The sequence below is a fragment of the Oncorhynchus gorbuscha genome, linkage group LG25, assembly GCF_021184085.1.
Source record: "Oncorhynchus gorbuscha isolate QuinsamMale2020 ecotype Even-year linkage group LG25, OgorEven_v1.0, whole genome shotgun sequence".
Lineage (NCBI taxonomy): Eukaryota > Metazoa > Chordata > Actinopteri > Salmoniformes > Salmonidae > Oncorhynchus > Oncorhynchus gorbuscha.
Genome location: NC_060197.1, coordinates 49839547 through 49865785, shown reverse-complemented (window position 1 = coordinate 49865785; position 26239 = coordinate 49839547). Strand labels below are relative to the sequence as shown.

General features: G+C 46.1%; 1 protein-coding gene across 1 annotated transcript; it reads left to right on the top strand.

The window, feature by feature from the left end:
* The first annotated feature begins 1211 nt into the window (after nt 1-1211).
* On the top strand, nt 1212-24339 carry mogat3a (monoacylglycerol O-acyltransferase 3a). Its single transcript, XM_046329212.1, has 6 exons — nt 1212-1705; nt 3399-3577; nt 4277-4481; nt 8738-8912; nt 21695-21894; nt 23047-24339. Exons 1-6 carry the CDS (start codon nt 1612-1614, stop codon nt 23199-23201), a joined length of 1008 nt encoding a protein of 335 aa, XP_046185168.1. The 5' UTR covers nt 1212-1611; the 3' UTR covers nt 23202-24339.
* The last annotated feature ends 1900 nt before the right edge of the window (nt 24340-26239 follow it).

Sequence of the window (26239 nt, the reverse complement as noted above, 5' to 3'; positions counted from 1 at the left end):
CTCATGGTCAAACCGTGGTTGATCACATGATCAACCATTGTTGCCCTAATCTCATCAGAGATGGCTCTCCTTCCTTCTCTTCTTTGCCCTTGTCCTCTTCTTCCTCTTCCTCTCCCTCTTGCTCTCTGTCCATTGTTGGCATCCATTGTTCAAAACAGGTAATCTGACCATTGACATATTTATAGGCCTATACTACAGTAAAGCAGTGATTGGTTAGTGATCAGTTAAGCTATTAGTGTTTGCACATGTGAGGAGTGTGTGTGTGTGACCTGGTGAATAAGTGTAGCATTTTGATTGGTTGTGTTTGGAAAAGGAAAGTAAGTCACTTCCTGTTAGATTTTTGTATTTTAGGTAGAGAATTGTGTGTAGTGTTTTGAAAAAAGTGTTTTATGCAATTGACAACTGAGTCAAAGGCTGAGAAATAACCCTAACCCTATGTTTTTGGATATTTGGTGAGAAATAGCTCATGTTTTTGGCTATTTGGTGAGAAATAGCTTATGGTTTTGGCTATTTGGTGAGAAATAGCTTATGGTTTTGGATATTTGGTGAGAAATAGCTTATGGTTTTGGATATTTGATGAGAAATAGCTTATGGTTTTGGATATTTGGTGAGAAATAGCTTATGGTTTTGGCTATTTGGTGAGAAGTAGCTTATGGTTTTGGCTATTTGGTGTGAAAGTAGCTTATGGTTTTGGCTATTTGGTGTGAAATAGCTTATGGTTTTGGCTATTTGGTGTGAAATAGCTTATGGTTTTGGATATTTGGTGTGAAATAGCTTATGGTTTTGGATATTTGGTGAGAAATAGCTTATGGCTTTGAATATTTGGTGAGAAATAGCTTATGGTTTTGGCTATTTGGTGAGAAATAGCTTATGGTTTTGGATATTTGGTGAGAAATAGCTTATGGTTTTGGATATTTGGTGAGAAATAACTTATGGTTTTGGATATTTGGTGTGTAGTTTGGCACTTTGAGTGAGAGGTTTCAAAAATCGTGTGACATTAAAAGATTTAGTGTGTAAGCAGTTGGAGAAACCTGTGATATTATTCTGTCTGAAGTAACTATAGCAGGAGTCAAATAAATGCTGTCCTCCCGACCTCTCCTCTGATTGGTTGGTGCTTTCCACCTCTCCTCTACTTTGATAGGTTGATGTGGTTCCATTCAAGGAGGAGGGTGGTGACATGAGAGGAGGGTCCACAAGGCAAGCTGTTCTGTTATTTCTTCAAGTTTGTTTGCAGAGTTTAACTCCATTAGGAAGGTGAACTAGAGACCAGCAACAACTGAATAACAGAACTTCCACAGCGCTGTTTAACTCCATTTGGAAGGTGAACTAGAGACCAGCATCAACTGAATAACAGAACTTCCACAGCGCTGTTTAACTCCATTAGGAAGGTGAACTAGAGACCAGCAACAACTGAATAACAGAACTTTCACAGCGCTGCCCGAGCCCTTCAGTTTCAGAACTTTTAGTTGCATCAAATTAGGAACTTTCACTGAAAACCACAACGCGTTTCCTCATACACACACACACAGAAAGACAGAGACAGACAGAGAGAAGGGGACCAGACAGACTAACCCTCACCTTGTAGCCGGAAAGGTTGAGTCTTTCCCGGAGATGAAGATCCAGTTCGCTCCGCTAAACATCCCACTGCGGAGGAGACTCCAGACAGCTGCTGTGCTGCAGTGGGTTTTCTCTTTCCTGGCGCTAGGTAAGCCTGTGTGTGTGTGTGTGTGTGTGTGTGTGTGTGTGTGTGTGTGTGTGTGTGTGTGTGTGTGTGTGTGTGTGTGTGTGTGTGTGTGTGTGTGTGTGTGTGTGTGTGTGTGTGTGTGTGTGTGTGCGTGTGTGCGTGTGCGTGTGTGTGTGTGTTAGAGAGAGAGAGGGAGAGAGAGGGGTTCATTACGCTGACGTTAGTGTGATGGTGCTGCTGTAATGTTTCGCTATACTCACTTTAACATCTGCTAAACATGTGTATGTGACAAATAACATTTTTATTTGATTTGAAAGGTAAATCAATCCGTGTGTTGCTAAATAGAGTAAATAGTAACTCTGATTAGACTAGAGAGACTATTTCTCAGCAAAAGTAGGTAACACAAAGGCTTGCACACAATAATCAATATCTTTATTGACTGTCTGGTCTAATGTCAGTTTAGTGTCTGTCCCCATGACGATTAGACTGGTCCTAGGTTAGTGGTTAGGTTAGTGTCTAATGGTTCAGGTTTGGGCTGGGGTAGTGTGATCTGGTCCTAGATCAGTGGTTAGGGTTGTATAGTATAACAGAGTGATATGGTTCTGGATAATCTAGGAACACCTGCTCCACAGGTTGACACGGCACTAATGGTGCCATGGAAGAGGTCCCTTTTTGGTGACGCTGCTGGTTAGTACGTTGTCAAGCGGGTGGTCACGTGTGTTTGTGAGCAGAGGACTGCTGGTTAGTACCTTGTCAAGCGGGTGGTCACGTGTGTTTGTGAGCAGAGGACTGCTGGTTAGTACGTTGTCAAGCGGGTGGTCACGTGTGTTTGTGAGCAGGGACTGGTCACGGGTGGTCACGTGTGTTTGTGAGCAGAGGACTGCTGGTTAGTACGTTGTCAAGCGGGTGGTCACGTGTGTTTGTGAGCAGAGGACTGCTAGTGGAAGCCCAGTAAACGGGACAGTGGAGAAGCCAAGCAGTTAGCAGCATTCTTCTATCCATTGTAACAGCTGGAGGGAGTTCAGATTCTATAGAGAGGATTCTAGAGTCTCGAGAGGATTCTAGAGTTTCTGTGTTTTCTGGTCCATATGATTGGCTCTTTCTGGACTCCATGACCTCACAATGATCTGATCCATCTAACCCTGACTCTGTCTCTGCTACGTCTCAACTGTGAAACTGGGGTCATCTTCGTAGGAGTAAGGGACAGGGGTACTGTGTGTAGAGGGTAGTGGGTGAGAGTGCATGGCTGGCATTTGCCCACTTGGCTCTGCTCACACACACCACACACACACACGCACGCGCGCGCGCACGCGCACGCAGACATTTGCTCTATGTTCTCCTTTACCAACCATGTGAAATTATTCTCCTCCTGCCAACTCCCCCTCCCCCAGAGAGCAACTGACAAGTGACATGTCTTCCCCCTCCCCCACCCAGAGAGTAACTGACCAGTGACATGTCTCCCCCCTCTCCCAGAGAGTAACTGACCAGTGACATGTCTCCCCCTCTCCCACCCAGAGAGCAACTGACAAGTGACATGTCTTCCCCTCCCCCAGAGAGTAACTGACCAGTGACATATCTCCCCCTCTCCCACCCAGAGAGCAACTGACAAGTGACATGTCTTCCCCTCCCCCAGAGAGTAACTGACCAGTGACATGTCTCCCCTCCCCCAGAGAGTAACTGACCAGTGACATGTCTCCTCCCCCCCCTCCCCCAGCCCAGTGCTGTCTAGCAGGCTATGTGTTGCTATGCGTCTCTGACTGGTGGGTTCTGGCTGCGCTGTATGCTGGTTGGCTGTATCTGGACAGGGACACACCCACCAGCGGGGGTCGGAGGTCAGAGTGGCTTCGGAACTGGAGCGTCTGGAAACACTTCAGAGACTACTTCCCTCTCAATGTAAGACTCTGTAAAACTATAACTATAACCTAACACTAACAGGCTTCCTACATGGGCCGTAACTCTTTCATTGTGTGCTACGCTCCCATTAATATCAATGAAACCTAGGTCTACTGCACACACCAATTTAAACACACACACCAATACACACAAATCAAATCAAATGTATTTATATAGCCCTTCGTACATCAGCTGATATCTCAAAGTGCTGTACAGAAACCCAGCCTAAAACCCCAAACAGCAAGTAATGCAGCTGTAGAAGCACGGTGGCTTGGAAAATCTCCCTAGAAAGGCCGAAACCTAGGAAGAAACCTAGAGAGGAACCAGGCTATGAGGGGTGGCCAGTCCTCTTCTGGCTGTGCCGGGTGGAGATTATAACAGAACATGGCCAAGATGTTCAAATGTTCATAAATGACCAGCACGGTCAAATAATAATAATCACAGTAGTTGTCGAGGGTGCAACAAGTCAGTTGGCTTTTCATAGCCGATCATTAAGAGTATCTCTACCACTGCTCTCTACCACTGCTGTCTCTAGAGAGTTGAAAACAGCAGGTCTGGGACAGGTAGCACGTCTGGTGAACAGCTCAGGATTCCATAGCCGCAGGCAGAACAGTTGAAACTGGAGCAGCAGCACGGCCAGCTGGACTGGGGACCCTGGTTCTAACTACAGTACCTGTTTCTCCCCCCCCCCCTCCCCAGCTCATAAAGATGGTGGATCTGGACCCTGGTTCTAACTACATCTTTGGGTTCCACCCCCATGGTGTTCTGGTGGCGGGGGGTTTTGGGAACTTCTGTACGGAGGCGTCAGGGTTCTCCTCGCTGTTCCCCGGGCTGACCCCCTACCTCCTGATGCTGCCATTCTGGTTCAGAGTACCCTTCTTTAGGGACTACATCATGTGTGGAGGTTAGTACCCTAACCTCTAACCCCTGACCCTAATACCCTTCTTTAGGTACTAGATCATGTTTGGAGGTTAGTAACTCTGACCTCTAACCCCTAACCTCTGATGACTGATCCTGATCTTCAGGGACGGCATCATGTGTGTAGGTTAGTAACCCTGAACTCTAACCCCTAACCTCTGACCCTGATATCCCACTTCAGGGACGGCATCATGTGTGTAGGTTAGTAACCCTGAACTCTAACCCCTAACCTCTGACCCTGATATCCCACTTCAGGGACGGCATCATGTGTGTAGGTTAGTAACCCTGAACTCTAACCCCTAACCTCTGACCCTGATATCCCACTTCAGGGACGGCATCATGTGTGGAGAAAAGGCTGAGTGGTGTGTGTGTGTGTGTGTGTGTGTGTGTGTGTGTGTGTGTGTGTGTGTGTGTGTGTGTGTGTGTGTGTGTGTGTGTGTGTGTGTGTGTGTGTGTGTGTGTGTGTGTGTGTGTGTGTGTGTGTGTGTGTGTGTGTACACACTGTATTTTCTCAGTCACAGGGTTGTCCAGTTGAGAAAGTTTCTGTTGAAATATCTGACAATGCTGACCAAGTAGGTAACACTGACACACACGCACACCTCTTCCCCCTCCACTCCTCTGTCAGACAGACTTACCCAACTCTATTTCACAACAGGCAAGTGGCTGACTGTGTACATACAGTGTGTGAGCTCGCAAGTACTCATCATCCATCCATTCAACATCCTGAATACATGTCTCTCTCTCTCTCTGTGTCTACAGGGGAACATCCTGAATACATGTCTCTCTCTCTCTCTGTGTCTACAGGGGAACATCCTGAATACATGTCTCTCTCTCTCTCTGTGTCTACAGGGGAACATCCTGAATACATGTCTCTCTCTCTGTGTGTCTACAGGGGAACATCCTGAATACATGTCTCTCTCTGTGTCTACAGGGGAACATCCTGAATACATGTCTCTCTCTGTGTCTACAGGGAAACATCCTGAATACATGTCTCTCTCTCTCTCTTTCTGTCTACAGGGGAACATCCTGAATACATGTCTCTCTCTCTCTCTCTGTGTCTACAGGGGAACATCCTGAATACATGTCTCTCTCTGTGTCTACAGGGGAACATCCTGAATACATGTCTCTCTCTGTGTCTACAGGGGAACATCCTGAATACATGTCTCTCTCTCTGTGTCTACAGGGGAACATCCTGAATACATGTCTCTCTCTCTGTGTCTACAGGGAAACATCCTGAATACATGTCTCTCTCTGTGTCTACAGGGGAACATCCTGAATACATGTCTCTCTCTGTGTCTACAGGGAAACATCCTGAATACATGTCTCTCTCTCTCTCTCTGTGTCTACAGGGGAACATCCTGAATACATGTCTCTCTCTCTGTGTCTACAGGGGAACATCCTGAATACATGTCTCTCTCTCTGTGTCTACAGGGAAACATCCTGAATACATGTCTCTCTCTCTGTGTCTACAGGGAAACATCCTGAATACATGTCTCTCTCTGTCTCTCTCTCTCTGGTTCATATCCCTTTAAATCCAGCAAAGGGAGGCTATGGATCATGGAGTTTTCAAAATAGAAGCCCAGATTTTCAACAGGGTTTTGCCTGCAATATCAGTTCTGTTATACTCACAGACAATATTTTGACAGTTTTGGAAACTTTTCTATCCAATACTAATAATAATATGCATATATTAGCGACTGAGACTGAGGAGCAGGCCATTTATAATGGGCACCTTTTCATCCAAGCTACTCAATACTGACCCTGCAGCTATAAAAAGTTAACTAACAATGCAGTTCAAGAAAGAGTTAAAAAAACATTTACCAAATAAACTATAAAAAAAGTATAAAAAGTATAAATACTATAAAAAGTAACACAATACAATAACGAGGCTATATACAGGGTATTACGGTACAGAGTCAATGTGGAGGCTATATACAGGGTATTACGGTACAGAGTCAATGTGGAGGCTATATACAGGGTATTACGGTACAGAGTCAATGTGGAGGCTATATACAGGGTATTACGGTACAGAGTCAATGTGGAGACTATATACAGGGTATTACGGTACAGAGTCAATGTGGAGGCTATATACAGGGTATTACGGTACAGAGTCAATGTGGAGACTATATACAGGGTATTACGGTACAGAGTCAATGTGGAGGCTATATACAGGGTATTACGGTACAGAGTCAATGTGGAGGCTATATACAGGGTATTACGGTACAGAGTCAATGTGAGGCTAAATACAGGGTATTACGGTACAATGTGGAGGCTATATACAGGGTATTACGGTACAGAGTCAATGTGAGGCTATATACAGGGTATTACGGTACAGAGTCAATGTGGAGGCTATATACAGGGTATTACGGTACAGAGTCAATGTGAGGCTATATACAGGGTATTACGGTACAGAGTCAATGTGAGGCTATATACAGGGTATTACGGTACAGAGTCAATGTGGAGGCTATATACAGGGTATTACGGTACAGAGTCAATGTAGAGGCTATATACAGGGTATTACGGTACAGAGTCATTGTGGAGGCTATATACAGGGTATTACGGTACAGAGTCAATGTGGAGGCTATATACAGGGTATTACGGTACAGAGTCAATGTGGAGACTATATACAGGGTATTACGGTACAGAGTCAATGTGGAGGCTATATACAGGGTATTACGGTACAGAGTCAATGTGAGGCTATATACAGGGTATAATGGTACAGAGTCAATGTGGAGGCTATATACAGGGTGTTACGGTACAGAGTCAATGTGGAGGCTATATACAGGGTATTACGGTACAGAGTCAATGTGGAGGCTATATACAGGGTATTACGGTAGAGTCAATGTGGAGGCTATATACAGGGTATTACGGTACAGAGTCAATGTGGAGGCTATATACAGGGTATTACGGTACAGAGTCAATGTGGAGGCTATATACAGGGTATTACGGTACAGAGTCAATGTAGAGGCTATATACAGGGTATTACGGTACAGAGTCAATGTGGAGGCTATATACAGGGGGATACTGGTACAGAGTCAATGTGGAGGCTATATACAGGGTATTACGGTACAGAGTCAATGTGGAGGCTATATACAGGGTATTACGGTACAGAGTCAATATGAGGCTATATACAGGGTATTACGGTACAGAGTCATTTACATTTACATTTACATTTAAGTCATTTAGCAGACGCTCTTATCCAGAGCGACTTACAAATTGGTGCAATCACCTTATGACATCCAGTGGGACAGTCACTTAACAATAGTGCATCTAAAACTTAGGGGGGGTGGGGTGAGAGGGATTACTTAACCTATCCTAGGTATTCCTTAAAGAGGTGGGGTTTCAGGTGTCTCCGGAAGGTGGTGATTGACTCCGCTGTCCTGGCGTCGTGAGGGAGTTTGTTCCACCATTGGGGGGCCAGGGCAGCGAACAGTTTAATGTGGAGGCTATATACAGGGTATTACGGTACAGAGTCAATGTGGAGGCTATATACAGGGTATTACGGTACAGTGTCAATGTGGAGGCTATATACAGGGTATTACGGTACAGAGTCAATGTGGAGGCTATATACAGGGTATTATGGTACAGAGTCAATGTGGAGGCTATATACAGGGTATTACGGTACAGTGTCAATGTGGAGGCTATATACAGGCTGTTACGGTACAGAGTCAATGTGAGGCTATATTTACATTTACATTTAAGTCAAGGGGGTACCGAGTCATTGTGTGGGGTAGGGGTAAAGGTAGGGGGGGGTCAATGTAAATAGTCCGGGTAGCCATTTGATTAATTGTTCAGCAGTCTTATGGCTTGGGAGTAGAATCTGTTAATTTGGTCCTAGACTTCTGGTCCTAGGAAGCTTGCCCCCAGTGATGTACTGGGCCGTACGCACTACCCTCTGTAGCGCTTAACGGTCAGATGCCGACCACTTGCCATACCAGGCGGTGAAGTGGAGGCTATATACAGCTGGTCAGGATACTCTCGAAGGTGCAGCTGTAGAACCTTTTGAGGATCTGGGGACCCTTCAAAACATCCTGGATACGTGTGTGTGTGTATTTAAGGTCAGGGTGTGTGTGTGTGTGTGTGTGTGTGTGTGTGGTGTGTGTGTGTGTGTGTGTGTGTGTGTGTGTGTGTGTGTGTGTGTGTGTGTGTGTGTGTGTGTGTGTGTGTGTGTGTGTGTGTGTGTGTGTGTGTGTGTGTGTGTGTAATTGGGGTTACGATGTGTGTATTATGTGTTCATGCCAGGTCTGGTATCCAGTGAGAAAGCCAGCCTGTCCTACCTGCTCTCAGCTCCTAGAGGAGGTAATGTGGCGGTGGTGGCTATAGGGGGCGCTCCAGAGGCTCTAGACGCCCGACCGGGAGCTCTCACCCTTCAGATTCTACACCGCAAGGGATTCATCAAACTGGCACTAAAACACGGGTAGGCCTGAAGTACAGGTTGGTCTGAAACACTGGTAGGCCTGAAGTACAGGTGGGTCTGAAACACTGGTAGGCCTGAAGTACAGGTGGGTCTGAAACACTGGTAGGCCTGAAGTACAGGTGGGTCTGAAACACTGGTAGGCATGAAAAACAGTAACGTTTGAACAGGGTTGGGGTCAAATCCATTTAAATTCCAGTGAGCAGTATGGTAGTGGGCAGCCAGACAGGACATTTTAGAGATTAGCCAAGGGACTTAATTCGGGGAGAAAACCGTTTAGAAAGAATACGCTTGTGTCCATACAAACCACCCTGAACATGCCAGTTGAGGGTCAGGCCTGGTTCGTTTTGGGAAGGGAGACTGTCTGGGAAGTCCAAATAAAAGTAACCTGAATATCAATTGGTATTTCTGCTTCCTGAATTGACTGGAATTGAAATGTAGTTGACCCCAATCCTGGGTCTGAACATGGGTAGGTGGTAAGCATGTCTGAACACGGGTAGGTGGGAAGCATGTCTGAACACGGGTAGGTGGGAAAAACACGGGTAGGTCTGAAACACGGGTAGGTTTGAAACATCTGAAACACGTATATTGAATATTGTAATTCAATATTAGGTGTGGTGTGTTTAATTTAAAAAATATATATTTATTTTTATTTCACCTTTATTTAACCAGGTAGGCCAGTTGAGAACAAGTTCTCATTTGCAACTGCGACCTGGCCAAGATAAAGCATAGCAGTGTGAACAGACAACACAGAGTTACACATGGAGTAAACAATTAACAAGTCAATAACACAGTAGAAAAAAGGGGAGTCTATATACAATGTGTGCAAAAGGCATGAGGAGGTAGGCGAATAATTACAATATTGCAGATTAACACTGGAGTGATATATGATCAGATGATCATGTACAGGTGGAGATATTGGTGTGCAAAAGAGCAGAAAAGTAAATAAAAACAGTATGGGGATGAGGTAGGTGAGAATGGGTGGGCTATTTACCAATAGACTATGTACAGCTGCAGCGATCGGTTAGCTGCTCAGATAGCTGATGTTTGAAGTTGGTGAGGGAGATAAAAGTCTCTAACTTCAGCGATTTTTGCAATTCGTTCCAGTCACAGGCAGCAGAGAACTGGAACGAAAGGCGGCCAAATGAGGTGTTGGCTTTAGGGATGATCAGTGAGATACACCTGCTGGAGCGCGTGCAACGGATGGGTGTTGCCATCGTGACCAGTGAACTGAGATAAGGCGGAGCTTTACCTAGCATCGACTGGTGGATGACCTGGAGCAAGTGGGTCTGGCGACGAATATGTAGTGAGGGCCAGCCGACTAGAGCATACAGGTCGCAGTGGTGGGTAGTATAAGGTGCTTTAGTGACAAAACGGATGGCACTGTGATAAACTGCATCCAGTTTGCTGAGTAAAGTGTTGGAGGCAATTTTGTAGATGACATCGCCAAAGTCGAGGATCGGTAGGATAGTCAGTTTTACTAGGGTAAGTTTGGCGGCGTGAGTGAAGGAGGCTTTGTTGCGGAATAGAAAGGCGACTCTAGATTTGATTTTCGATTGGAGATGTTTGATATGAGTCTGGAAGGAGAGTTTACAGTCTAGCCAGACAGCTAGGTACTTATAGATGTCCACATATTCAAGTGTTAATGTTAATGTACTGTATGCTTGTGGTGTTCATTAAGGCCCAGCTGGTTCCAGTGTATATGTTAATACCCAGCTGGTCCCAGTGTAATGTTAATACCCAGCTGGTCCCAGTGTATATGTTAATATCCAGCTGGTCCCAGTGTAATGTTAATATCCAGCTGGTCCCCAGTGTAATGTTAATAGCCAGCTGGTCCCAGTGTAATATTAATATCCAGCTGGTCCCAGTGTAATGTTAATACCCAGCTGGTCCCAGTGTATATGTTAATACCCAGCTGGTCCCAGTGTAATGTTAATACCCAGCTGGTGCCAGTGTATATGTTAATAGCCAGCTGGTCCCAGTGTATATGTTAATAGCCAGCTGGTCCCAGTGTAATGTTAATAGCCAGCTGGTCCCAGTGTAATGTTAATATCCAGCTGGTCCCAGTGTAATGTTAATAGCCAGCTGGTCCCAGTGTAATGTTAATAGCCAGCTGGTCCCAGTGTATATGTTAATAGCCAGCTGGTCCCAGTGTATATGTTAATACCCAGCTGGTCCCAGTGTCATGTTAATACCCAGCTGGTCCCAGTGTCATGTTAATACCCAGCTGGTCCCAGTGTCATGTTAATATCCAGCTGGTCCCAGTGTCATGTTAATATCCAGCTGGTCCCAGTGTCATGTTAATATCCAGCTGGTCCCAGTGTCATGTTAATATCCAGCTGGTCCCAGTGTATATGTTAATATCCAGCTGGTCCCAGTGTAATGTTAATACCCAGCTGGTCCCAGTGTAATGTTAATGCCCGGCTGGTCCCAGTGTAATGTTAATATCCAGCTGGTCCCAGTGTATATGTTAATATCCAGCTGGTCCCAGTGTATATGTTAATACCCAGCTGGTCCCAGTGTAATATTAATATCCAGCTGGTCCCAATGTATATGTTAATATCCAGCTGGTCCCAGTGTAATGTTAATACCCAGCTGGTCCCTTAATACCCAGCTGGTCCCAGTGTAATGTTAATACCCAGCTGGTCCCTTAATACCCAGCTGGTCCCAGTGTATATGTTAATACCCATCTGGTCCCAGTGTAATGTTAATATCCAGCTGGTCCCAGTGTAATGTTAATACCCAGCTGGTCCCAGTGTAATGTTAATAGCCAGCTGGTACCAGTGTAATGTTAATAGCCAGCTGGTCCCAGTGTATATGTTAATACCCAGCTGGTCCCAGTGTATATGTTAATAGCCAGCTGGTCCCAGTGTAATGTTAATAGCCAGCTGGTCCCAGTGTAATGTTAATAGCCAGCTGGTCCCAGTGTAATGTTAATACCAGCTGGTCCCAGTGTAATGTTAATACCCAGCTGGTCCCAGTGTAATGTTAATACCCAGCTGGTCCCAGTGTAATGTTAATACCCAGCTGGTCCCAGTGTAATGTTAATATCCTGCTGGCCCCTTAATACCCAGCTGGTCCCAGTGTAATGTTAATACCCAGCTGGTCCCCAGTGTAATGTTAATATCCAGCTGGTCCCCAGTGTAATGTTAATAGCCAGCTGGTCCCAGTGTAATGTTAATATCCAGCTGGTCCCAGTGTAATGTTAATACCCAGCTGGTCCCAGTGTAATGTTAATATCCAGCTGGTCCCAGTGTAATGTTAATATCCAGCTGGTCCCAGTGTAATGTTAATACCCAGCTGGTCCCAGTGTAATGTTAATATCCAGCTGGTCCCCAGTGTAATGTTAATAGCCAGCTGGTCCCAGTGTAATGTTAATATCCAGCTGGTCCCAGTGTAATGTTAATACCCAGCTGGTCCCAGTGTAATGTTAATACCCAGCTGGTCCCAGTGTATATGTTAATACCCATCTGGTCCCAGTGTAATGTTAATATCCATCTGGTCCCAGTGTATATGTTAATACCCAGCTGGTCCCCAGTGTAATGTTAATACCCAGCTGGTCCAAGTGTAATGTTATTATCCACACGACCATGCATTCTCCATAGAAAAAATCAGTGAAGCTGGAGACTCATATCTCCCTCACTAGCTTTAAGCACCAGCTGTCAGAGCAGCTCACAGATCACTGCACGTGTACATAGCCCATCTGTAAATGGCCCATCCCAACTACCTCATCCCCATACTGTATTTATTTATTTATTTATTTATTTATTATATCTTGCTCCTTTGCACCCCAGTATCTCTATTTGCACATTCATTTTCTGCACATCTATCACTCCAGTGTTTAATTGGTATATTGTAATTACTTCGCCACCATGTCCTATTTATTGCCTTACCTCTCTAATCTTACCTAATTTGTACAGACTGTATATAGACTTTCTCTATTGTATTAATGACCCTATTTTATTTTACTCCATGTTTAACTCTGTGTTGTTGTTTACTCCATGTGTAACTCTGTGTTATTGTATGTGTCGAACTGCTTTGCTTTATCTTGGCCAGGTCGCAATTGCAAATGAGAACTGGTTATCAAGTAGCCTACCTGGTTAAATAAATAAAGGTGAAATATATATATATATATTTTTTTTTTTTTATCTACCAAGAGTGTTTTAATCTATATTTTTTGTAGACATCTATTTACCACCACAAACTGTTTCTGGCACTAAGACTGCACTCAACGTAAGCAAACAAGAAAAAACGAATTCAGAAGTGGCGCTCCTAGGGATGCAAATTTAAATCAGTTTTACCTTTTTACCAGCGTGTAACATGTGCAACCAGACAACAACAAAAAACTTTAAACCACCTTTACTTCACAAAGCTCTCCCTCGCCCTCCATTTGGCAAATCTGACCATAATTCTATCCTGATTCCTGCCAAATGTCTGGACACAACTACTCATTTGAGGGCTTTTCTTCATATTTACTATTTTCTACATTGTAGAATAATAGTGAAGACATCAAAAATATGAAATAACAAATATGGAATCATGTAGTAACCAAAAAGTGTTACACAAATCAAAATATATGATATATTTGAGATTCTTCAATGTAGCCACCTTATTAATGCGTTTGACCAATCAGTTGTGTTGTGACAGGGTAGGGTTAGTAAACAGAAGATATCCCTATTTGCTTTAAAGACCAAGTCCATATTATGGCAAAAAAAGCCCTAATAAGCAAAGAGAAATGACAGACCATTATGACATTGAGATATGAAGGTCAGTTAATGTGGAACATTTCTTTGAGTGCAGTCGTAAACATCATCAAGCATTATGATGAAACTGGCTCTCATGAGGACCGCCACAGGAAAGGAAGACCCAGAGTTACCTCTGCTGCAGGAAGACCCAGAGTTACCTCTGCTGCAGGAAGACCCAGAGTTACCTCTGCTGCAGGAAGACCCAGAGTTACCTCTGCTGCAGGAAGACCCAGAGTTACCTCTGCTGCAGGAAGACCCAGAGTTACCTCTGCTGCAGGAAGACCCAGAGTTACCTCTGCTGCAGGAAGACCCAGAGTTACCTCTGCTGCAGGAAGACCCAGAGTTACCTCTGCTGCAGGAAGACCCAGAGTTACCTCTGCTGCAGGAAGACCCAGAGTTACCTCTGCTGCAGGAAGACCCAGAGTTACCTCTGCTGCAGGAAGACCCAGAGTTCCGTCTGCTGCAGGAAGACCCAGAGTTCCGTCTGCTGCAGGAAGACCCAGAGTTCCGTCTGCTGCAGGAAGACCCAGAGTTACCTCTGCTGCAGGAAGACCCAGAGTTCCGTCTGCTGCAGGAAGACCCAGAGTTCCGTCTGCTGCAGGAAGACCCAGAGTTCCGTCTGCCAAAGGAAGACCCAGAGTTACCTCTGCCAAAGGAAGACCCAGAGTTACCTCTGCCAAAGGAAGACCCAGAGTTACCTCTGCCAAAGGAAGACCCAGAGTTACCTCTGCCGCAGGAAGACCCAGAGTTACCTCTGCCGCAGGAAGACCCAGAGTTACCTCTGCCGCAGGAAGACCCAGAGTTACCTCTGCCGCAGGAAGACCCAGAGTTACCTCTGCCGCAGGAAGACCCAGAGTTACCTCTGCCGCAGGAAGACCCAGAGTTACCTCTGCCGCAGGAAGACCCAGAGTTAGTTAGGAAGACCCAGAGTTACTGCCGCAGGAAGACCCAGAGTTAGAGTTACCTCTGCCGCTGGAAGACCCAGAGTTACCTCTGCCGCAGGAAGACCCAGGAGTTACCTCTGCCGCAGGAAGACCCAGGGTTCCCTTGCCGCAGGAAGACCCAGGGTTCTGCCGCAGGAAGACCCAGTAGAAGACCCAGGGTTCCCTCTGCCGCAGGAAGACCCAGGGTTCCCTCTGCCGCAGGAAGACCCAGGGTTCCCTACCTCTGCCGCAGGAAGACCCAGAGTTACCTCTGCCGCAGGAAGACCCAGGGTTCCCTCTGCCGCAGGAAGACCCAGGGTTCCCTCTGCCGCAGGAAGACCCAGGGTTCCCTCTGCCGCAGGAAGACCCAGGGTTCCCTCTGCCGCAGGAAGACCCAGGGTTCCCTCTGCCGCAGGAAGACCCAGGGTTCCCTCTGCCACAGGAAGACCCAGGGTTCCCTCTGCCGCAGGAAGACACAGAGTTGCCTCTGCTACAGGAAGACACAGAGTTACCTCTGCTGCAGAGGATAAATTCATTAGATTTAACTGATTTAACTGCACCTAAGATTGCAGCCCAACTAAATGCTTCACAGAGTTCAAGTAACAGACACATCTCAACATCAACTCTTCATAGGAGACTGCGTGAATCAGGCCTTCATAGTCGAATTGCTGCAAATAAACCACTACATTTAACATTTACATTTAAGTCATTTAGCAGACGCTCTTATCCAGAGCGACTTACAAATTGGTGCATTCACCTTATGACATCCAGTGGAACAGCCACTTTACAATAGTGCATCTAAATATTTTGAGGGGGGGTGAGAAGGATTAATTGATCCTATCCTAGGTATTCCTTAAAGAGGTGGGGTTTCAGGTGTCTCCGGAAGGTGGTGATTGACTCCGCTGTCCTGGCGTCGTGAGGGAGTTTGTTCCACCATTGGGGAGCCAGAGCAGCGAACAGTTTTGACTGGGCTGAGCGGGAACTATACCTCCTCAGTGGTAGGGAGGCGAGCAGGCCAGAGGTGGATGAACGCAGTGCCCTTATTTGGGTGTAGGGCCTGATCAGAGCCTGGAGGTACTGAGGTGCCGTTCCCCTCACAGCTCCGTAGGCAAGCACCATGGTCTTGTAGCGGATGCGAGCTTCAACTGGAAGCCAGTGGAGAGAGCGGAGGAGTGGGGTGACGTGAGAGAACTTGGGAAGGTTGAACACTAGACGGGCTGCGGCGTTCTGGATGAGTTGTAGGGGTTTAATGGCACAGGCAGGGAGCCCAGCCAACAGCGAGTTGCAGTAATCCAGACGGGAGATGACAAGTGCCTGGATTAGGACCTGCGCCGCTTCCTGTGTGAGGCAGGGTCGTACTCTGCGGATGTTGTAGAGCATGAACCTACAGGAACGGGCCACCGCCTTGATGTTAGTTGAGAACGACAGGGTGTTGTCCAGGATCACGCCAAGGTTCTTAGCGCTCTGGGAGGAGGACACAATGGAGTTGTCAACCGTAATGGCGAGATCATGGAACGGGCAGTCCTTCCCCGGGAGGAAGAGCAGCTCCGTCTTGCCGAAGTTCAGCTTGAGGTGGTGATCCGTCATCCACACTGATATGTCTGCCAGACATGCAGAGATGCGATTCGCCACCTGGTCATCAGAAGGGGGAAAGGAGAAGATTAATTGTGTGTCGTCTGCATAGCAATGATAGGAGAGACCATGTGAGGTTATGACAGAGCCAAGTGACTTGGTGTATAGCGAGAATAGGAGAGGGCCTAGAACAGAGCCCTGGGGGACACCAGTGGTGAGAGCGCGTGGTGAGGAGACAGATTCTCGCCACGCCACCTGGTAGGAGCAATCCAAGCGTGGGCCTCGCCGGAGATGCCCAACTCGGAGAGGGTGGAGAGGAGGATCTGATGGTTCACAGTATCGAAGGCAGCCGATAGGTCTAGAAGGATGAGAGCAGAGGAGAGAGAGTTAGCTTTAGCGGTGCGGAGCTCCTCCGTGATACAGAGAAGAGCAGTCTCAGTTGAATGACTAGTCTTGAAACCTGACTGATTTGGATCAAGAAGGTCATTCTGAGAGAGATAGCGGGAGAGCTGACCAAGGACGGCACGTTCAAGAGTTTTGGAGAGAAAAGAAAGAAGGGATACTGGTCTGTAGTTGTTGACATCGGAGGGATCGAGTGTAGGTTTTTTCAGAAGGGGTGCAACTCTCGCTCTCTTGAAGACGGAAGGGACGTAGCCAGCGGTCAGGGATAAGTTGATGAGCGAGGTGAGGTAAGGGAGAAGGTCTCCGGAAATGGTCTGGAGAAGAGAGGAGGGGATGGGGTCGAGCGGGCAGGTTGTTGGGCGGCCGGCCGTCACAAGACGCGAGATTTCATCTGGAGAGAGAGGGGAGAAAGAGGTCAGAGCACAGGCTAGGGCAGTGTGAGCAGAACCAGCGGTGTCGTTTGACTTAGCAAACGAGGATCGGATGTCGTCGACCTTCTTTTCAAAATGGTTGACGAAGTCATCTGCAGAGAGGGAGGAGGGGGAAGGGGGAGGAGGATTCAGGAGGGAGGAGAAGGTGGCAAAGAGCTTCCTAGGGTTAGAGGCAGATGCTTGGAATTTAGAGTGGTAGAAAGTGGCTTTAGCAGCAGAGACAGAGGAGGAAAATGTAGAGAGGAGGGAGTGAAAGGATGCCAGGTCCGCAGGGAGGCGAGTTTTCCTCCATTTCCGCTCGGCTACCCGGAGCCCTGTTCTGTGAGCTCGCAATGAGTCGTCAAGCCACGGAGCGGGAGGGGAGGACCGAGCCGGCCTGGAAGATAGGGGACATAGAGAGTCAAAGGATGCAGAAAGGGAGGAGAGAAGGGTTGAGGAGGCAGAATCAGGAGATAGGTTGGAGAAGGTTTGAGCAGAGGGAAGAGATGATAGGATGGAAGAGGAGAGAGTAGCGGGGAGAGAGAGCGAAGGTTGGGACGGCGCGATACCATCCGAGTAGAGGCAGTGTGGGAAGTGTTGGATGAGAGCGAGAGGGAAAAGGATACAAGGTAGTGGTCGGAGACTTGGAGGGGAGTTGCAATGAGGTTAGTGGAAGAACAGCATCTAGTAAAGATGAGGTCGAGCGTATTGCCTGCCTTGTGAGTAGGGGGGGAAGGTGAGAGGGTGAGGTCAAAAGAGGAGAGGAGTGGAAAGAAGGAGGCAGAGAGGAATGAGTCAAAGGTAGACGTGGGGAGGTTAAAGTCGCCCAGAACTGTGAGAGGTGAGCCGTCCTCAGGAAAGGAGCTTATCAAGGCATCAAGCTCATTGATGAACTCTCCGAGGGGACCTGGAGGGCGATAAATGATAAGGATGTTAAGCTTGAAAGGGCTGGTAACTGTGGCAGCATGAAATTCAAAGGAGGCGATAGACAGATTGGTAAGGGGAGAAAGAGACTACTACTCAGTCCAAATTTTAGATTTTTGGTTCTAAGTCCTGTGTCTTTATGAGATGCAGAGTAGATGAACGGATGAACTCTGCATGTGTGGTTCCCACCGTGAAGCATGGAGGAGGAGGAGTGTGGTTCCCACCGTGAAGCATGGAGGAGTAGGAGTGTGGTTCCCACCGTGAAGCATGGAGGAGGAGTGTGGTTCCCACCGTGAAGCATGGAGGAGGAGGAGTGTGGTTCCCACCGTGAAGCATGGAGGAGGAGGAGTGTGGTTCCCTCCATGAAGCATGGTGGAGGAGGAGGAGGTGTGAGGGTGCTTTGCTTGTGACACCATTGGTGATTTATTTAGAATTCACAGCACAATTAACCAGCATGGCTACCACAGCATTCTGCAGAGACACGCCATCCCATCTGGTTTGGCCTTAACCAGCATGGCTACCACAGCATTCTGCAGGGACACGCCATCCCATCTGGTTTGGCCTTAACCAGCATGGCTACCACAGCATTATGCAGGGACACATGCCATCCCATCTGGTTTGGGCTTAACCAGCATGGCTACCACAGCATTCTGCAGCGACACGCCATCCCATCTGGTTTGGCCTTAACCAGCATGGCTACCACAGCATTCTGCAGTGACACGCCATCCCATCTGGTTTGACCTTAACCAGCATGGCTACCACAGCATTCTGCAGCGACACGCCATCCCATCTGGTTTGACCTTAACCAGCATGGCTACCACAGCATTCTGCAGCGACACGCCATCCCATCTGGTTTGGCCTTAACCAGCATGGCTACCACAGCATTCTGCAGCGACACGCCATCCCATCTGGTTTGGCCTAAACCAGCATGGCTACCACAGCATTCTGCAGCAACACGCCATCCCATCTGGTTTGGCCTTAACCAGCAAGGCTACCACAGCTTTCTGCAGCGACACGCCATCCCATCTGGTTTGGGCCGTCATTGTATATAAGAATTTGTTCTTAACTGACTTTTCTAGCCTGTTAGTCCTATAGGGGCAGTATTTCATTTTTGGATAAAAAGACGTGCCCGTTTTTAGCGCAATATTTTGTCACGAAAAGATGCTCGACTATGCTTGGAATTGATAGTTTTGGAAAGAAGACACTCTGACGTTTCCAGAACTGCAAAGATTTTCACTGTGAGTGCCTTAGAACAAAACCTACAGGCAAAACCAAGATGTTTGAGTGACCAGGAAATCAACAGGATTTCTGATGGCACGTTTTCCATGATCGCCTTATATGGCTGTGAATGCGACAGGAATGAACGGACACTTCCTATCGTTTCCCCAAGGTGTCTGCAGCATTGTGACGTATTTGTAGGCATATCATTGGAAGATTGACCATAAGAGACTACATTTACCAGGGGTCCCGCACGGTGTCTGTGTGGAAATTGGTGCGCAAAAGTCAGGTACCAGTATTTTTCCATCCGAATCTGAGAACAATGCAGGCTTCCAGGAATGGCATTTCAATGAAGAGATATATGACAAAACACCTTGAGGATGGATTCAAACAACGTTTTCCATGTTTCAGTCGATATTATGGAGTTAATTCGGAAAAAGTTTGATGTGTAGGTGACTGAATTTTCGGTTAGTTTCGGTAGCCAAATGCATAGTAACAAAACGGAACGTTGTGTCCTACACAAGCATCTTTCAGGAAAAACTGGACATCTGCTATGTAACTGAGAGTCTCCTCATTGAAACATCTGAAGTTCTTCAAAGGTAAATTATTTTATTTGATCCCTTTGCTGGTTTTTGTGAATATGTTGCGTGCTAAATGCTAACGCTAAATGCTAAGCTAGCTATCACCACTCTTACACAAATTATTGATTTTCTCTGGTTCTAAAGCATATTTTGAAAATCTGAGACGACAGGATTGTTAAGAAAAGGATAAGCTTGAGGATAGGCATATTTATTTCATTTCATTTGCGATTTTTAGAAATCGCTAACGTTGCGTTATGGTAATGAGCTTGAGGCTATGATTACGCTACCGAATACGGTGTGGGTAGGACTAACAGGTTTTAAATAAAAATAGCATAGTGCTCACAAAGCTCATCACCAAGCTAAGGACCCTGGGACTAAACACCTTCACCTGGATCTTGGACTTCTTGACGGGCCACACCCAGGTGATAAGGGTAGGCAACAACACATCTGCCACGCTGATCCTCAACACCGGTGCCCTTCAAGGGTGTGTGCTTAGTCCCCTCCTGTACTCCCTGTTCACCCACAATTGCGTAGCCAAACACAAATCCAACACCCTCATCAAGTTTGTTGACGACACAACAGCGGTAGGCCTGATCACGACAACGATGAGCCTATAGGGAAGAGATCAGAGACATGGCAGTGTGGTGCCAGGACAACAACCTTTCTCTCAATGTGAGCAAGACAAAGGAGCTGATCGTGGACTACAGAGAAAGGAGGGCCGAAAATGACCAACAAACCATCATGGTCCAAACACACCAAGACAGTCGTGAGGGTACGATAACGCCTATTCAGGAGACTGAAAAGATTTGTTATGGGTCCCCAGTTCCTCAAAGTTCTACAGCTGCACCATTGAGAGCATCCTGACCATTTGCATCACCGCCTGGTATGGCAACTGCTCGGCATCCGACCTTATAGCACTACAGAGGGTAGTGCGTACGACCCAGTACATCACTGCCAAGATAATACATCCACCAAGCCTCCTGCCATCCAGGATCTCTATATTAGCCACTCAAGTCATAGACTATCTGCTATTGCTCGGTTCCAGAGCACCAAGTCCAAATAGCTTCTACCTCATAAGATTAATCAATTAATCAAATGGCCACCTGGACTATTTACATAGACTGCTGCTACTCGCTGCTTATTATCTATGCATGGTCACTTTACCCCTACCTACATGTACATATTACCTTAATAATTACGTCGACTAACCTGTATCCTGGCATATTGACTCAGCACCGGTACCCCCTGTATATAGCCTCGATATTGTCATTTTTATTGTGATATTTTATTTATTTTTACTTTAGTTTATTTGGAAAATATTTTCTTAAACTCTTATTATCTTAAAACGGCATGGTCGGTTAAGGGCTTGTAAGTAAGCATTTCACAGTAAGTTCTACACATGTTAAATTTGGCACAAGTGACAAACATTTGATTTGATTTTAAAGGCTCTGCACTGGCTGCCTGTGAGTTTAAGATTATTCCATTCGTTTTTAAATCAATCCATGATTGTGCACCCCCAGACTTGCTTTAAGTTATGTACCCAGTAGGTCCCTCAGGTCCTCTGGCCTTTTAACTATCCCCAAGCCTAGAACCAAGAGCCATGGAGAGACAGCCTTTATCTACTATGCCCCCATCCTCTGCAATAGCCAGCCAGAGAACCTGAGGGGCCCTAACTGGGGGCATTTTTAAAAGAGATCTTAAAACCTTTCTAGCTTTGATTTTCCTCAGGGTGCTTTTATTCATTCAGCTTTTATTGTTATTCTTTAGTTGTTTATCCTCATACGTTTTTTGTGTAGTATTGCATGTTTTTTCAGTAGTTTTTTATCCTAATACGTTTTTTGTGCAGTATTGCATGTTTTTTCAGTAGTTTTTTATCCTCATACGTTTGTTGTGTAGTATTGCATGTTTTTTCATTTGTTTTTTTCCTGTGAAGCGCATTGCGTTGAATCCATGCCTGAAATGTACTGTAGAAATAAAGCTAGATTTTATGTTAATGTACTGTATCTATAGGGCTCAGTTAGTACCTGTGTTCTCCTTTGGGGAGAATGAGCTCTTCGACCAGATGACCAACCCTACCGGCTCGCCGCTCCGCTGGCTACAGGACCACCTGCAAAGGCTCATGGGAGTGGCACTGCCGCTGTTCACCGGGAGAGGAGTGTTCCAGTACAGCTTTGGTCTACTGCCCTACAGACAGCCCATACACACTGTTGGTATGAGACACACACACACTTTCTCCCCTATCTCGCCAGTGAGTATTTGTATTTATTATGGATCCCCATTAGTTCCTGCCAATGCAGCAGCTACTCTTCCTGGGGTTTATTATGGATCCCCATTAGTTCCTGCCAGGGCAGCAGCTACTCTTCTTGGGGTCCAAAAATATTAAAGCACTTACATATTACATAAAACTAAATATAAAACTGTACATCATATAAAATTATTACACCACTACATATCTACAATACAAAATGTTTAATACCACCACACAACAATATCACAATGTATGCATGTGTCTGTGCCATTGTGATTCTCTTCACAGTCCCCGTTGTTCCATTATGTGTATTTTTACCAGTTTTTAAAAAATCTGATTCTCCTGCTGCATCAGTTACCTGATGTGGAATAGAGTTTCATGTAGTCATGGCTCTATGTAGTACTGTGTACCTCCCATAGTCTGTTCTGGACTTGAGGACTGTGAAGAGACTTCTGGTGGCTTGTCTTGTGGGGTAGGCATGGGTGTCCGAGATGTGTGCAAGTATTTTATTCAGACAGCTCGGTACATTCAGCTTTTCAACACCTCTTGCAAAAACAAGTAGTGATGAAGTTGATCTCTCCTCCTCTTTGAGCCATGAGAGACATGAGACATGCATGTCATTAACGTTAGCTCTCCGTGTGCTTTTAAAGGCCAGCCGTGCTGCCCTGTTCTGAGAGAACTGCAATTCTCCCAAGTCCATCTTTGTGGCACCTGACCATCCCAGTGGGTTATAGAGAGATAAATATGGATGAACCCTCTTCCTCTCTACCCCCTCCCTCTCTCCAGTGGGTAGGCCTATTCAGTGGTCCAGACCCCCCTCTCCCTCTCTCTCCAGTGGGTAGGCCTATTCAGTGGTCCAGACCCCCCTCTCTCTCTCTCTCCAGTGGGTAGGCCTATTCCAGTGGTCCAGACCCCCTCTCATCTCTCTCTCTCTCTCCAGTGGGTAGGCCTATTCCAGTGGTCCAGACCCCCTTTCATCTCTCTCTCTCTCTCTCTCCAGTGGGTAGGCCTATTCCAGTGGTCCAGACCCCCTCTCATCTCTCTCTCTCTCTCCAGTGGGTAGGCCTATTCCAGTGGTCCAGACCCCCTCTCATCTCTCTCTCTCTCTCTCTAGTGGGTAGGCCTATTCCAGTGGTCCAGACCCCCTCTCCCACTAAGGATGATATAGACGGTCTCCATTCTCTCTACCTGAAGGGCCTCACTACGGTGTTTGAAGACAACAAGGACAACTACGGCATTGCACCAGACAAACACCTCCACTTCATCTAGACATCTATGTGAAGAGTTGTTCACACGTATAATCAGAAAAAAAACTAGATTTACAGATTAACCCAAAGATGCTGCAACACCTTCTAGGTCAGAGTTCTAGCTTTTTGTTCTACTGTTATTGACTTGTTTATTGTTTACTCCATGTGTAACTCTGTGTTGTTGTCTGTTCACACTGCTATGCTTTATCTTGGCCAGGTCAGAGTTACAAATGAGAACTTGTTCTCAACTAGCCTACCTGGTTAAATAAAGGTGTTCTCAACTAGCCTACCTGGTTAAATAAAGGTGTTCTCAACTAGCCTACCTGGTTAAATAAAGGTGAAATAAAATGTTTAAAAAAGCTGGAGGTTAGGGTTCTGTAGAGTTTTATAAAACATCACAATACATTGCTGAGCGTTCGATTTGCCTGCTGTGGGGCAAGGAGACCCTCAGCTCTGCTAAAACCACTGACAACTGTGTGCCATTTTCAAGGAATTGTTAAATAAATGTTGTAATATCAGTATCTCTTGAAGAGCTTAGTCAGAACAACAAATGTCAGATTATTGCATGCAAAACTATTGCACACACGTAGCTCTATCATCAGAGTTATACAGCAAGTAACTGCTTTCATGATCAGTAAACATCAATGATCATGTAGTTTCAGATACGGGAGGGTAGCCTATCTATGTCTCAATATTGGCACCCGTTTATTGGATATTTGAGGGATATGAACAAAAACTTAACAAAAATATCATTGCAACATGTAAAGTGTTGGTTTCATGAGCTAAAATAAAAGATCACAGAAATGTTCCATACAAACAAATATATTATTTCTCAAATGTTGTGGACACATTTGTTTACCTCCCTGCTAGTGAGTGTTTTTCATTTGCCACGATAATCCATCCACCTGTCAGGCATATCAAGAAACGGATTAAACGGCATGCCAATTACACAAAATGGCAGCAGAAGAAATGGCAGCATTAATGGCGCCTAACCAATTGTGCTGTTATGAGGGGGGTTTTCACGTCATTTGTGACTTATTTTGTACATAATGTTTCTGCCATCGTATTTTACGGCAAAAAAGAGCTTCTGGATATCAGGACAGAGATCACTCACCTCGGATTAGACAAAGAGCTTCTGGATATCAGGACAGTGATCACTCACCTCGGATTAGACAAAGAGCTTCTGGATATCAGGACAGAGATCACTCACCATGGATTAGACAAAGAGCTTCTGGATATCAGGACAGCGATCACTCACCTCGGATTAGACAAACAGCTTCTGGATATCAGGACAGAGATCACTCACCTCGGATTAGACAAAGAGCTTCTGGATATCAGGACAGCGATCACTCACCTCGGATTAGACAAACAGCTTCTGGATATCAGGACAGAGATCACTCACCTCGGATTAGACAAAGAGCTTCTGGATATCAGGACAGAGATCACTCACCTCAGATTAGACAAAGAGCTTCTGGATATCAGGACCATGGATTAGACAAAGAGCTTCTGGATATCAGGACAGAGATCACTCACCATGGATTAGACAAAGAGCTTCTGGATATCAGGACAGCGATCACTCAAAGAGCTTCTGGACAGGACAGCGATCACTCACCTTGGATTAGACAAAGAGCTTCTGGATATCAGGACAGAGATCACTCACCTCAGATTAGACAAAGAGCTTCTGGATATCAGGACAGCGATCACTCACCTCGGATTGGATATCAGGACACACTCAATTAGACACAGAGCTTCAGGACATCAGGACAGTGATCACTCACCTCGGATTAGACCAAGAGTTTCTGGATATCAGGACAGAGATCACTCACCATGGATTAGACAAAGAGCTTCTGGATATCAGGACAGCGATCACTCACCTCTGATTAGACACAGAGCTTCTGGATATCAGGACAGAGATCACTCACCTCGGATTAGACAAAGCGCTTCTGGATATCAGGACAGTGATCACTCACCATGGATTAGACAAAGAGCTTCTGGATATCAGGACAGTGATCACTCACCTCGGATTAGACAAAGAGATTCTGGATATCAGGACAGCGATCACTCACCTCGGATTAGACAAAGAGCTTCTGGATATCAGGACAGCGATCACTCACCTCGGATTAGACTAAGAGCTTCTGGATATCAGGACAGCGATCACTCACCATGGATTAGACAAAAAGCTTCTGGATATCAGGACAGAGATCACTCACCTCGGATTAGACACAGAGCTTCAGGACATCAGGACAGTGATCACTCACCTCGGATTAGACAAAGAGTTTCTGGATATCAGGACAGAGATCACTCACCATGGATTAGACAAAGAGCTTCTGGATATCAGGACAGCGATCACTGACCTCGGATTAGACAAAGAGCTTCTGGATATCAGGACAGCGATCACTCACCATGGATTAGACTAATATTTTTTCTTCAACAAGCAGGATGCACAGGATGTACTTCAGACACCCGACAAGGCCAACATCCCTGTTATTTGCAAGAGGAAGAGACGCAGGTACAGAGGACACAGAGTGGCGTCACTCTCCGCAGACGGCGAGTGGGAAAGCTGCCGTTAGCGTCAATATTACTTGCCAACGTGCAATCTTGGACAATAAATTAGACGAGGTACGATCACGTATATCCTACCAACGGGACATCAGAGACTGTAACATCTTATGCTTCACAGAATCATGGCTGAATGATGACATGGATATTGAGCTAGTGGGATACACGCTGCACCGGCTAGATAGACCAGCACACTTCGGTAAAATGAGGGGGTCTGTGCATATATGTAAACAACAGCTGGTGCACAAAATCGAAGGAAGTCTCTAGATTTTGCTCGCCAGAAGTAGAGTATCTTATGATAAGCTGTAGACCTCACTATTTTCATCCATAATTTTCGTGGCTGTTTATTTACCACCACAGATGGATGCTGGCACTAAGACCTCACTCAGTCAGCTGTATAAGGAAATAAACAAACAGGAAACCGCTCACCCAGAGGCGGCGCTCCTAGTGGCCAGAGACTTTAATGCAGGGAAACTTAAATCAGTCTTACCAAATTTCTAT

What these genes read in the sequence shown, in the direction of transcription:
- mogat3a (XM_046329212.1), top strand. Translation starts at nt 1,612, where the DNA reads ATGAAGATCCAGTTCGCTCCGCTAAACATCCCACTGCGGAGGAGACTC. An exon ending in GGACTACATCATGTGTGGAG is followed by an intron (nt 4,482 to 8,737) that starts GTTAGTACCCTA and finishes TGTTCATGCCAG; the next exon opens with GTCTGGTATCCAGTGAGAAA. An exon ending in AAACTGGCACTAAAACACGG is followed by an intron (nt 8,913 to 21,694) that starts GTAGGCCTGAAG and finishes CTGTATCTATAG; the next exon opens with GGCTCAGTTAGTACCTGTGT.